General features: G+C 42.1%; 1 protein-coding gene across 2 annotated transcripts in view; it reads right to left on the reverse strand.

Annotated features, from left to right (window-relative positions):
* TRPC6 (transient receptor potential cation channel subfamily C member 6) overlaps positions 1-13838 on the reverse strand; it is a 163266-nt gene that overhangs the window by 38413 nt on the left and 111015 nt on the right. For both annotated transcript variants that reach the window (XM_075919281.1, XM_075919280.1), the window contains exons 5-7: positions 12575-12797; positions 7543-7776; positions 6273-6537 (exon numbers count right to left, since the gene is read on the reverse strand). In XM_075919281.1, the coding sequence (XP_075775396.1) occupies positions 6273-6537; positions 7543-7776; positions 12575-12797 (722 nt within the window). The remainder of the gene's footprint in view (positions 1-6272; positions 6538-7542; positions 7777-12574; positions 12798-13838) is intronic.

Below are 13838 nucleotides of genomic sequence, written 5' to 3' on the forward strand. Positions count from 1 at the left end.
CTGATTACCCTCACTCAGGACACCACAGCACTGTAGCATGGAGCCGGAGCTGCCCCTGGGCACTCTTGTGCTTCTTGTGGACATGTTGCTGCAAGCCTGGCTGCACTTTCTGCAGGCTGCCTCCCAGCATCTGCTGCAGCCCAACCCCCAGGCCATCATCCAAACTCTCCTGGGATATGTGGGGGAGCAGCTGCAGCTCATGGATGCCAGTGTGCCCTGCTGCATCTGGCATCTGGGCACTAGAATTGACAGGTGGAACCACATTGTCCTGGAGCGCTGGGAAGACCTACAGTGGACCCAGAACTTCAGGATGAAGAAGGACACCTTCCTGGAGCTCTGTGAGTGGCTCGTCCCTGCCCTATAGCAATGGGACATGCACATGAGGCCCACCATTCCCCTCCAGAAGCATGTGGCCATTGCCTTTGGGAAGCTCTCCACACCAGATAGCTACTGATCTGTGGCAAACCAGTTTGGTGTGGGGAGATCCAACGTCAGAGTGGTGCCTATGCAAGTATGGCAGTCTCCGGCCATTGTGCCTGGAGGGGGTGTGCAAGGAGGGAATGGGCTGCCCGAGGGAAAAGGAGTGGGGGGAGTGAAAGTCCCCTCCCTGGGAGGGTTTGTTCTGTCTCGCCCGCACTAAGGACTGCCTGTGGTGGCCAGGATTGCAGAGGGGGTTGTTCCTGGAGAGTGGGGGCACAAGGCAATGGAGGGGAGGGAGCACTCTCAGCCACCCTGGCACCCCAGTGACTCTCACTTTGGTGTGTCCCTGTGCAGGTGGTCAAGGCTATCAACAGAGTGCTGCTCCGCAGAGTCATCCGCCTTGCCGATGTGGATGCAGTCATCAAGGGGTTTGGTGCCATGGCCTTCCCCAGGGAGGTGGGCAATCGATGGGGGACACATCCCCATCTGTGCCCCGGAACACCAGGCCTCCCTCTACATCAACCATAAGGGATACTTCTTGGTCATCCTGCAGGCTGTGTCTGACCAACAGGGCCACTTCGTGGACATTAATGTGGGCTGGTCCAGCAGAGCGCACGACACGCGTGTGTACCGCAACTCCTCCATGTGCCAAAGGCTGCATGCCGGGACTTTCTTCCCCGACCGCCACATTGGGGTCGGGGACGTGGACATGCCTGTGTGCCTGGTGGGGGATGCGGCCTAGCCCCTACAAACCTGGCTCATGAAGCCCCTTCCTGATGCACAATAAAGACACGTGTTCAAGAAAAGAAACTCTCTTTATTGAACAAAACTGGTGTGGGAGGAGGGAATGAAACTCAGGTGAGACTGGGGAAAGAATGCAGGAGAGGGGAGGTGAGAGGGTGGGAGAGTAGAGGGGTAAACCTGGGAGGAGGGAGCTGGAAGGGGGAGGCAAGGGGAGGAGAAGCTCAGGGCTCAAGGTCTTGCCGGCCCACCTATCTCCCAGCACTGCAGGGTGGAGGGCATAGAGGGTGGGAAGGATGGGGTGGAAGAAGCGGGAGGGGGAGCAGGAGTGGGAGGAGGAACTGTAGCTGGGGAGGCAGCAGAGGCTGGAGCGGCAGGAGGCAGCAATCTCTGCAGTAGGGTCTGCAGGTGGTCACAGATGGCACAGCCATGAGCAAAGAGCTCCCGCCAGCTCTTCCAACGGAGCTGCAGGTCTTCGTGCACCCAGTGGTCGAGGGTGCGGTCCAGGCCTCGCAGTATCCCCAGGTGCTACCGCTGGGAGTACTCTTGGGCATGGGTCAGCCTGCAGAGTTCTCGGGTGCAGAAGGATGTCCCAGGCAGGGTGGTGCACCCTGCACTCGCAGCTGGTGTGGCTGTGGACAAAAAAGAGAAATGGTCAGTTATCCCTGGGGACTCAGTAAGTGAAGCTCAGTCCCCCTCTGCAAAGCAAAGACAACAAGTCTCCGCACCATCAGAGCTGATGTGCTAGCACAGAAGCTAAGTTTGGGATGTCCTGCTATCCCTGGGAGTGGGAGCTGGCCCGAGAGTGCATCCATGCCCGTGCTGTATGTGGTGTGGGTCTGTGTGTGAGGCGGGGGAGATGTCCCCTGCCTCTGTGTAGAAGAGGCTTGTGGAGGGAGGGTGTCCTGTTATGTCCCACCCCCGGGTCAGAAGCACGTCATGTGCCTTCATACATACACATGTGTGGATAACAGGCCAAGGCCCCTGTGTGGCAGCCAGCTGGAGCCACGTGCCCAGGGGTGGCACGGCACATGAACAGGTTGCTTCGTGATCCGTAGTCAGCAAATCCCATGCGCACAGTCCCTGGTCTCCCTCTCCTCCCGCCCCCACATAAGGGAACAATGATGGCACTCACATGTTGCTGCCTCCCTGGCCTCGGACGACACCAGCAACAGGCTCACCGGGATGGCTTGGGGGTCCTGGCTGCGTGGCATGCTCCCTCCAGGCTCCTGTGGCTCCTGGCCCTCCTCTTCCTCTGTGTCCTGATCAGGGTTCTCTGCCCCAGGGTCGATGACCACTTGGGGGGCACAGACTGTCCCACCCCTAGGATGTAGTCAAGGGCATCAAAATAGGGGCAGATGTCTGGGTCTGCCCCTGTTTGGAAGCTGCCTCCTGTGGCCCTGGCATACGCTTGCCGCAGCTTCTTGATTTTCATCCGAACCTGCTCCTGGGTTTGGATGTGGCCTTTGGTGGCCAGGCTGGCAGCTATACGGCTGTAAACAGGTGCATTCCTCCATCTAGTGCAGAGACCATGGACGTTGGAGGCATCCCCCCAAACCTCGGCTCCTGGGAGCTGGTAGTCTGGTCCTGGGGAGCAGTGGAGGGCTGGCTGGCAGTGGCTTGCTGGCTCATGTTGGGGCCACTGGGTCAGGGGCAGCAAATACTAGCTCTGAGTTGGCAGGCCTGGAGCTGGCACAGGCTCTGTGGCCAGACCCTACCCCTTTATGGGCTCTGCGGATGGGGGGAAGAGAGTTTTCTTGGTTGGGGCCAGAGTGGCCAGCAGGAAATCCTGGGAAGGGCTGGAGGCCCCCCTATTTCGAAATAGTCCCTATTCCGCGTCTACACAGCACTTATTTCAAAATAGCAATTTAGAAATAGGCGCTATTCCTAGTGGAATGAGGTTTACCAAGTTCGAAATAAGCCCTCTGCTATTTTGATTTAATTTCGAAATAGCGGTTGGCTTGTGTAGATGCTAGTAAAGTTATCTTGAAATAACTTTGCTGTGTAGACATACCCATATAAACTTCTCCTCAATGAAATGGCAGAAGTCTGATCTTACTGATACTACTCATACACTTAGGCTACGTCTACATTGGCATGATCTTGCGCAAATACTCTTTAACGCACAAGTTCTTGCGTTAAAGTATTTGTGCAAGAGAGCGTCTACATTGGCATGTGCATTTGCGCAAGAGATGTGCTTTTGTGCAAGAGCATCCATGCCAGTGTAGACGCTCTCTTGCGCAAGAAAGCTCCAATGGCCATTTTAGCCATCGGGCTTTCTTGCACAAGAAATTCATGTTGCCTGTCTACACTGGCATCTTGCGCAAGAACAGTTGCACAGGAGGGCTTATTCCTGAGCGGGAGCATCATAGTTCTTGCACAAGAAGCACTGATTTCACACATTAGAACGTCAGTGTTCTTGCACAAGAACTCCCCGCCAGTGTGGACAGGCGGCATGTTTTTGTGCAAAAGCGGCTCCTTTGGCTCAAGATCGCACAAATGTACACATATCCTCGATGTAAAAAGCACTGCCATTTAAGACCACTCCGTAATAACAGTTTAAATTTTATGGCATAAAAGATAAAATCACTGTATTTAGTTAATTACACTTGTAAAATCAAGGTCTGAATATACCCTGGAGGCATGAAAGAGGAGGAAAGCAAAGAACTAGAAGTTGAAGTGCACAGGAGGACAGATGATCATGCAAAGGATCTACCTTAGGGTATGTCTACACTACCACCCTAGTTCGAACTAGGGTGGTTAATGTAGGCAACCGAAGTTGCAAATGAAGCCCGGGATTTAAATATCCCAGGCTTCATTTGCATCTTACCGGGTGCCGCCATTTTTAAAGCCCCGGTAGTTCGGACTCCGTGCCCGCGGCTACACGCGGCATGGAGTAGGTAGTTCGGATTAGGCTCTCTAATCCGAACTACCGTTACTCCTCGTGGAACGAGGTGTACCGGTAGTTCGGATTAGAGAGCCTAATCCGAACTACCTACTCCGTGCCATGTGTAGCCGAGGGCATGGAGTCCGAACTACCGGGGTTTTAAAAATGGCGGCACCCGGTAAGATGCAAATGAAGCCCGGGATATTTAAATCCCGGGCTTCATTTGCAACTTCGGTTGCCTACATTAACCACCCTAGTTCGAACTAGGGTGGTAGTGTAGACATACCCTTAGAAAGGAGATTAATATAAACTGATCAGAGAAAAGTATATAATAATAATGAATGGTGCAGAGAAGGTAGAATGGGAACTTCTGCTCTCCCCAGCTTCTAAATCAAGAACCAGGGAACTATTAATGAAATTAAAAACCAAGGAAATAATTTTCACACAAACTCACTGACCCAGGAAGATTTTTGGTCAAGAATTTAAGATTAAAAATGGGATTGATATTTTATATGGAGATCAAGATATCCAGAGTGTTGCGAGGGTGGGGGGAGTGTTAAATAAGGAGTCTGAGCACTTGCTATCATGGTGATGGGGGTACAGCATGGGCAGACATCACTTCTACTGATTTATAGACTTACTCTGATTCCTCCTTTCCTGCTTGCTTAGGATAGATGTAACTTCTAATAAATGCTCTATGTGTTAACAATGCTATCTTCCTTATCCACTTATCTGTTCTCATTCTCTCTGAAGTATACATTCAGGGGTACATCTCCTTTCTCCATTGTAAGTTGCTGATTTAAGGAGTTTTGTGATATGAGCACTGCTTACATCAACTAAAATGCTCTACACAGTAAACAGAGGCAGGTATAATTCTATTCATCACATGGTTATGATTATGCATTATATAAGTGTTCACATTACTAAATTAGGGCTTAAAGGGTGATGTAATTGATAAATGTATTTACATACTAACTAAAATTAAAAGGTGAACCTGTGGTTAATTTATTGCTCACTTGCATCCCAGGTTGTGGGAGGAGTCCAAAACGGAATGAGTATCTGCAAGAAAGGTGCCCTTCTCCTCTATCCACCTCAGGGACACCTGTTCTTGTCTAACACAGAATTGTTATAACTAAACATTACTTTTAGAAAGGATATTAAACCTCACTTTTGGGGGTTTAAGCCAATCTCTAATATTATCTATCAGAATCAGACTTCTTTGGATGATGAGGGAGCGAGGAAGGTATGATTATCCCACATCCATCTACAGAACAATTCTTACTCTGAAATGCTCCTTCTTAAGCAGTTGGTTTTAGTCACTGCTCAAGACAGAATACTGGACTGAATGGAACTTGAGTCTGATCCAATCTGGCAATCACTATGTTGCTATATTCTCCTCAGCTGTGGGCAATGTATCTCTTTTGCACTCTACTGAAATTTCCTTTGAAAAATGTGAAAATGTTGCATAGCTGGTATATGCAGCCTTCTAGGGGCACATGTGATGTGATGGCCCAAATTCAGTCTGTTAGTTTAATCAGCTGCAACTCACGGAGAAGCCTCTGGGCCAATTCCGTGGTGACATAAGTAGTACTGTATGTAAATTGGAATCAAATACAAAGCAGCATAACTTGCCCTGTTTTAGCATTCACTGGGTTTGCAAAATGAGAGTAACTAATAGGCAGAAGTAAAGAAAGATAAATATTAAAAACAGCAACTAACATTGGCATGGCAAAGGAAACCTCTACCTTAATTTACATCATTCCTAGTCCAACTCTCCTGGGGTCATCTTTAAACCTGGTGTAAACATGTCACCTCTTATGCTAACCCCACCTATTTTATTCAGACAAGATCATTATTTATATAGTGGTAGCACTGACCATCCACAATCATGGATCAGGCTTGGATTATTGTTCTAGATGCCCTTTGTAAGGGATGGCCCTTGCCCTAGAAAATGTACAATTTAAGTCCCATTAATGTTCAATAAAGTCAGTGCAGATTTACTCCAGTGTAATTGGGCTAAAAACTTTATCCTTAACTTCAATTATATCTTAAAGGTACCTGCACTACAGAGAAAGTTACCACTCATTATAAAAGCAAACGATTGAATAAAAGATGGGAATCTTGGACTATACATTATGACACTTTGTACATTAATGTACAAATACAAGTAACACTCCTTTTACAAAACAATGTGCAATTGTTAACATTTACACAGAATACTTACGTTGTGAATGCTTCATTCTGTTTGGCCCCACGGTAGTAGGAATAGAGATTAAACATTCCTATCATGAAGGCCACAAACACCATGATAAATATTACCATGAACTTGAAGATGTCTTTCACAGTTCTGCCAAGTGATATCTGTAGTGGTCCAAAGCTTTCATTGGCTGGGAGAATGTAGGCTATTCTGGAGAAACTTAAAACAACAGCAATTGCATACAGGCCTTCAGATATGATTTGTGGATCAGTTGGATCCCACTTTATTCTGGCTAGAAATAAAAAATGAGAGTTTCTGATCACTGAGCAAAAGTATGTTTAGGCTATTCATGGCAACCATCTTCTTTTGGTTAGTAAAGAGTGTCCCAGATCCTCAAGTATTGTTTTTTCTTTTACCATACTTTGAAAACAAAATGCAACACAGCCACCTCATTTCAAAATGTCCTTACATATAACACAGAAAATGACATTCCCATCCCAGGAATTCAGTAGAGCACTATAATTTACGTAACACACACACACACACACACACACACACACACACACACACACACACACACAATGAATGAGTCACTGTGTGACCTTAGACATGGCATGGACTCAATTAGATTATGTATATTTGCCTGTGAACAGGGCCTTTTTAGATGCAGTTCATTTCTCGTAATTACATATCTGTTCAGCAAATTTCTGAACTCCTCCCTTGGGAATCCATTGCTTGCTCCATTCAAAACCCAAGAAGTTTTAGTGCAAAATGGAATTCAACCTTAACTATGAAGTCATAACCAGAACTTCCATAATATTGGTATCAATTAAAGCTCCATTGATACAGTTATACAGCGTAGATTAGAGAGAAGAATTTTGCTTGGCAACTTTAGAAATCCAGAGCAATTTAGATGCTGTGTTCTGTTTGTAAAGACAATATTTTGCTGTAATTTATAATTGCATTGATGTTTATCGAGCTGTTTTTAATAATTTCTCACGGCTTGCATTTTAACCTATGGTTGTATTTCAAAAAAATATTTTTAGTATTTTATAGCATATTTATTCATCATACTGCTTTAATATATTATGAAGTAAAGCAACCCCCTATGTACTACCAGAAGTGTATTTAAGGTAATGGTATAAACAAATATAACACCTAATGCAATTAAGAGAATAAAAAATAAAGTTAGGTGAAAAATTAATCCATGCTGACTGGGAGACTACATAAAGAATTAGAATCTTATTGATATAGAAACTTAAATTGTATTTAAGTCTATTGTAGGAATTCAACTCACCCAAAGTGTAGTATTTTATGTTGTAATCTAATGTTGCAGTTTCTATGTCTGTCCCATCTGCCTTTGAGTCAACAATGTCCTGGGCTCTGGAAGCATGCCAAAATGCCATAAACCTTGCAATGAATGATGCTGCAAAAATGGCTAACATACCAAAATCAAGCATATTCCATAATTCAAACAGATATTCTTTGGGCCCTTGAGACCAAATTTCTTTACATTCAGACCATATCATGCCTGCGTAAGACAGAAGAGAGAATATACTTCATTAATTTTTAACTTATTCATTTTCTTTAATATTATATTCTGAATAGAATGTGCTCTTGAAGGCAGTCAAACTGGAAAGCATTTCTGTTTATATATTCTGACTTCCTTTTTGATGTGCAAATCATACCCTTAAACAGAGAATGAAGGAAAAGTAATTGTGCCTCTTCCATTCCGAGAGGCGGTCTAATTCTTCAGTCATGGTATTTTGGTTTTATACTGATGTCTTTCCACTGATTTCCTTTGACTATATCCCAGAGAAAGGAACATAAGATTTATATGAGTACTCTGTTGATTTCAGTTGATAATGGGACTTCTCACAGGTAAAATTCACCTCTTTACAGAGAATAAGCACAAAGCCCTTACTTCAGTTAAAAACACAAAAGCCCCATTTAGCTTGAGGGCTTAAGTGATGCATGGACCTTGTGCTTGCAATATGAATTTTCTCTCATGTGAGTAAATCATTGCCACTTTAAGAAACTTCTCCATGCAAAAATGGTTCACACTAAATATAATTTAAGTAAATTCTATGTATTGTGTTTTGCAGGAGAGTCACATTATAGGACCCTATATTGCAGTCATTGGAAATATTTTAAAATTCTAATTAGTATTGATTTCCCATTATTCTTCCCAGTATGAGAAACAACATCTGATCAACAAACATTTTGCTGGTCATCATAAATAGTAGAGGCCCAATGACATACAGTAGCACTTAAAATTATAGTGACATGATAGCAATTCTCTCTGCTCCACAATCTGAAAAATAATGGAAGGAAGCCTTGGATATAGTAAAATGAAAGATACGCTGACATTTATATCTTTATCAAGAGCTGTGTGCATTGTTCAGCAAAATCTCCTTTTTCTAGCTGTCTGAAAAGTAAATTTAAAAATTATTAATAAAGACATGTTACTTTAAAATCTATCTTTCACATTAGTGTGTGATGATCTAGTAGAAGAAGGGGCCTGATCCTGAGTTCTTAACGTGATTTGCATTGTGATATGGGCCAATTCAACAAATTCTTATTAGTGCGAGTAGCCCTTTCTTATGTAGTAATATTACTCTTACGTAGTGATTTTTATCTGTATATCTCAAAGTGCTGTACAAAGGATAGTATCATTAGCCCCATTTTACAGACAGGGAAAATGGAGGAACAGAGCAATTAAATGCTTTGTCCAAGGTTAAACAGAAGATCAGCTGCAGAACTAGGAATAGAAACTGTGTTCTCATGAACAGTCCACTGGACACTGCCTATCTTCCACGAGACTTCTCGTATAAGTAATGACTAGTCACACAAGTAAGGAGTAGGCTTAATATAGCTGAAATAAAATAAGGCAAAGTTCTTATTTGTTCATTTACAAAATGGCCAACAAATAATGTTCAGATATCATAGGTCTGCAATGTATTAACATACCCATCCTTTTTCATTGCCTTATTATTTTAAAGGTAAGAAGAAAATACACTTTGTTATTGTAGGTTTCTGGAGAGTTGATAATAACATGTGGTACAATCATTTTACCAGTGACTTACTAGAGCTAGCAAATTATATGAAATTGTGTGTAGGATCTTTTCATTATTTTTCAGTTAGTGTCAATTAAAACCTCACCCAGAGTAACTGTTTAAAATACTTTAAAAACTAACAAGATGGTTTATTAGATGATGAGCTTTCGTGGGCCAGACCCACTTCCTCAGATCAAATAATGGAAGAAAATAGTCACAACCATATATACCAAAGGATACAATTTAAAAAAATGAACACACATGAAAAGGACAAATCACATTACAGAACAGAAGGGGGATGTAGGAAGGAGGGGAAGGAGGTGAATGCCAGTGAGTTAATGATATTAGAGGTGGGGAAGGGGAGATGTCAGACATCTCCCCTTCCCCACCTGGCATTCACCTCCTTCCCCCCCCCCACACTTCCCCCTTCTGTTCTGTAATGTGATTTGTCCTTTTCATGTGTGTTCATTTTTTTAAATTGTATCCTTTGGTATATATGGTTGTGACTATTTTCTTCCATTATTTGATCTGAGGAAGTGGGTCTGGCCCACGAAAGCTCATCATCTAATAAACCATCTTGTTAGTCTTTAAAGTGCTACATAGACCTGTATTTTGTTTCAGCTACACCAGACTAACACGGCTACATTTCTACCACTGTTTAAAATACAATATTGTAGCATGGACACACTTAGAGATTGACACCCACAGACCAAGTCTCAGAGAAGTTTCTGGAACTGCCTCTGGCATGCTACCTAGATGACCCAGAGGAACTCCTATGGACCTAAGTACTCTCCCTCCACAGGCCAGAGGGCCTGCTTCTGCTTACAGCCCACTAGGGGTACTTCTACACAGCAACTTTACTTCAAAATAACAAGTGTTATTTTGAAATAACTTAGTCCGCCGATTCACAGCAGGCAGTTATTTTGAAATAATGTTGAAAAATGGCAAGCTGGAGGACTTCTTATTCCGACTTCTGTAACGCTCATTGTATGAGGACTAAGGGAAGTCGGAGGACGAGTGCTCTATTTCAAAATAAGAGCTGTGTAGACACTCCCAATTTTGAAATAAGCTCTTTCAAAATAAGCTATGCAATTGACATAGCTCAATTTGCGTTGCTTATTTTGAGTTAAGCCCTGCAGTGTAGATGCACCCTAAGTGAGGACACTAGGCTCTAAACCTGCCTGACCCAACCCCCTCATAGACTGTTTTTGGATGCTATTAAGCCTTTGACAGAACCACTACAAACTGTGTTGTGGTGCTCTAACTCTGCCTGAGCTCCCCATAGACTGTATTTGGCTGCTCTAACTCTGCTGGAATTTCCACAGATTGTGTAGGGCTGCTCATCATGTGTAGCTCAGTTCATCTTCAAGTAGCTCAATTCATATTCAAGTTTGACACAATCAACTCTGGATTAAACAGACTGTGAATGGCTAGCTAACTACAAAAGCAGCTTCTCCTCTCTTGGAATTCACACCTCCAGATCAGCTACTAGAAGTGGGCCTCATCCTCCCTGATTGGATCCACCTTGTCATCTCCAGCCTGATTCTGGCCTGCATATTTATACCTGCCTCTGGGAATTTCCACTACTTGCATCTGACGAAGTGGGTCTTTGCCCACGAAAGCTTATGCTACAACACTTCAGTTAGTCTATAAGGTGCCACAGGACTCCTCGCCACTTTTGCAGATTCAGAATAACACGGCTACCCCTCTGATACTTGACACCATAAATATATGTGACTTTCAAATAACACCTTGCCAGTAACTCATTTTTGATTAACATTTACATGTATTATATTTTAATTACCAAAATGATGTATTTATTATACAATCATGTCATTTTGCTCCTAAATCAGATTACAATATATAGCTTTATTAAGTTCTTAGACTGAATAGTTTATATTTATTCATTTATTATCAGATGAATTATGTTTATATAATGTTTGAAATATAAGAGCTATATGAGTTATATGCTATATTCGTATATTCATTTTTTGGTTAAATATGATAAAGCAGAGAGGCTGTTAGTGCTTTTTAAGACTATAGAAATGACTTTCCTTGATTTCATTCACAGAAAAGCAATAAAATGCTTCCAAATTCTCTAATGGAAAAAGATTTATTAGTCACACAACTTCAGTTAAGGATAGGGGCTTTAAAAGAAAGTCAGTTCAATGGGATTTAGGCTAAACCTGTAAGAGATCACTCTAAACACTTGGGACTTGAAAGAGAGCCATTGTAAGTTACATCTTATTTATGCATTACCCCGACACATCTTTAGGGGAAAGAAGTATTAGTTCATTATGCTTTACACTGAATGCTTGGCATACTTCAAAACCTAGGGCTTGAATATTTAAACACAGCTCTGCATTGTGTGTGATGTATGAATCTGCATATCCTGGGAGGCATATGTCTGATTCAGGCATAATGCCTCCAGAAGCGTGAAAGGGTATTGTAGGCAAAGGCATTCAGCTGATGCACCACCTCCTTTGCAAGTCGTGGGCTTCAGCATCACACATATATACATGCAGGGGAACAGTAAAAAGTCTGTCAAGTGTGACTTTTGGTAACAAGACACATTTTATAAGTTACCAAAATGCATGTTATTCCCTGGTATCTTAAAAAAATATGATTGGTATCTATACCAATGCCAGTAAGGAATTCCCCATGCAAATGTAGAGCAGAATATGACCTCAGTATAATCCTTCTTAGGCAACACTCAAACTTACAGTGATTTCAGTAGGAATTTGCTTGAATAAAAATTGCAGGATCACTGAACTATGTAGCTTGACTTCAAGTTTCTTTTATTATTGACTTTGATGAGTCCTGGCATCCTTACTCACACTGACTAATATTTTACTCCCTTGAACTCAATGGGTCATTCAAAGTGCTTTTCAACATATGTGATGATGGCAGAATTTGCCCTTTAATATTTAGGAGGCTAGATTTCTACTCCTCTTAGATTGAACGGTAGCTTATTTCACAAGAAGTCCTATTCATTTCAATGGGATTGTCTGCAGAATTATTACTCAATATAGAGGCAGAAGTGGATGAAAAATCAGGTCCTTAATATGGTAAGATCATTTGATGGTATAGGAATATGGAATTAATTATATGTATCCTATAGAGGGTTTGACAGCAAAGAAAATGGAAGACATGATATGTTCCTCTTGAGCTGTGCACTTTTTCTATGTGAGACTGGAAATAATGTGTATAACTGGAATTCAGCTCTAATGACAACACTGCATGACAGAATTCTAAGAGAAAAATATTTTTTACCTATTACCCAAGAGATAATTAGCATCTCCATCCATGAGAAGCAGGACGTTTTCATTCTAAACAGCTGTTTTTTATGATCAGCTGTTTTGTATGTTTCATTAGGTAGGAGTTTGGTGCCTTCAAATCTGTCAGATGCATTCATGACTAGCAGACCTAGAAAAATGGTGAAAGAGGCTGCATGTGCTACAAACTTCATAAATGGACCACGCATTATTCTCCCCAGCTGCAACACAAAACAAAACATTCAATCAACTTTTTAAAATACATTTATGTCAAAAGCACAGTAAATAATTACAATGAAAATATATACACTCTGTGATGTCATAACGAGATACCATAATTACCTTGCAAAAATGGACACCAGTTTTGGATTTGATATAGTATTCAGCTTAGCAGGAAGGTTCAGGTTAGCAAGAGCAGTTTTTCTGTTTTTAACATTTTAATGGGCCACAAAAAGTTGTGTATACACTTCTATAGCTTCTTACATTCTTTCTTGATTCTCTTAATAGAAATTTCCTTAAACACCCACCAAGAGAGATGACTAAACCTTGAATAGACTAGAAGGGGAGCTGTATAAGTCGTAGCTGCAAAAACAACAAGGAGTCTTGTGGCACCTTACTGACTTTGGATATGTCTACACTGCAATACTATTTTGAAATAACTAATGCTATTCCGAAATAACTTAATCCGTGTCTACACAGCAGGCAGTTATTTCAAAATAATGTTGAAATACTGTCAAGCTGAAGGACTTCTTACTCCAACTGCTGTAACCCTCATTGTACAAAGAATAAGGGAAGTCAGAGGAAGAGTGCTATATTTTGAAATAAGCTATTTTGAAATAAAATACACAATTGATGTAGCTCAATTTGTGTAGTTTATTTCAAATTAAGCCCTGCAGTATAGATGCACCCTTACAGATTTATTAGAGCATAAGCTCTAATGGATAGGTTAAGCATGACACTAAGCAAAACTGAAAAGTCACGTAAGCCTACACCAATCTAGGCTACCAAAATATCTATTTTAAAGGGATTGGCAATTTCTTAAATTCTTTTCATCAGTCCTAATGAATTAATTTGGTTGCAAGCTGGGCACAAAATGCCTACATGTTATTTTGGGTAATGGCAGCTACTGCATGTATTAAAATAGATGAAAAATTCAAAGCAAGTCTCAAGGGTTCATAAGAAACAGTTAATCTTGGTGGCCACTGAAAAAGGTAAGGAGAGGAAGCAAGCATTAGTTACGATAAATAGTTATTATTTAGAAT

The sequence above is a fragment of the Pelodiscus sinensis genome, chromosome 1 (assembly GCF_049634645.1).
Source record: "Pelodiscus sinensis isolate JC-2024 chromosome 1, ASM4963464v1, whole genome shotgun sequence".
Lineage (NCBI taxonomy): Eukaryota > Metazoa > Chordata > Testudines > Trionychidae > Pelodiscus > Pelodiscus sinensis.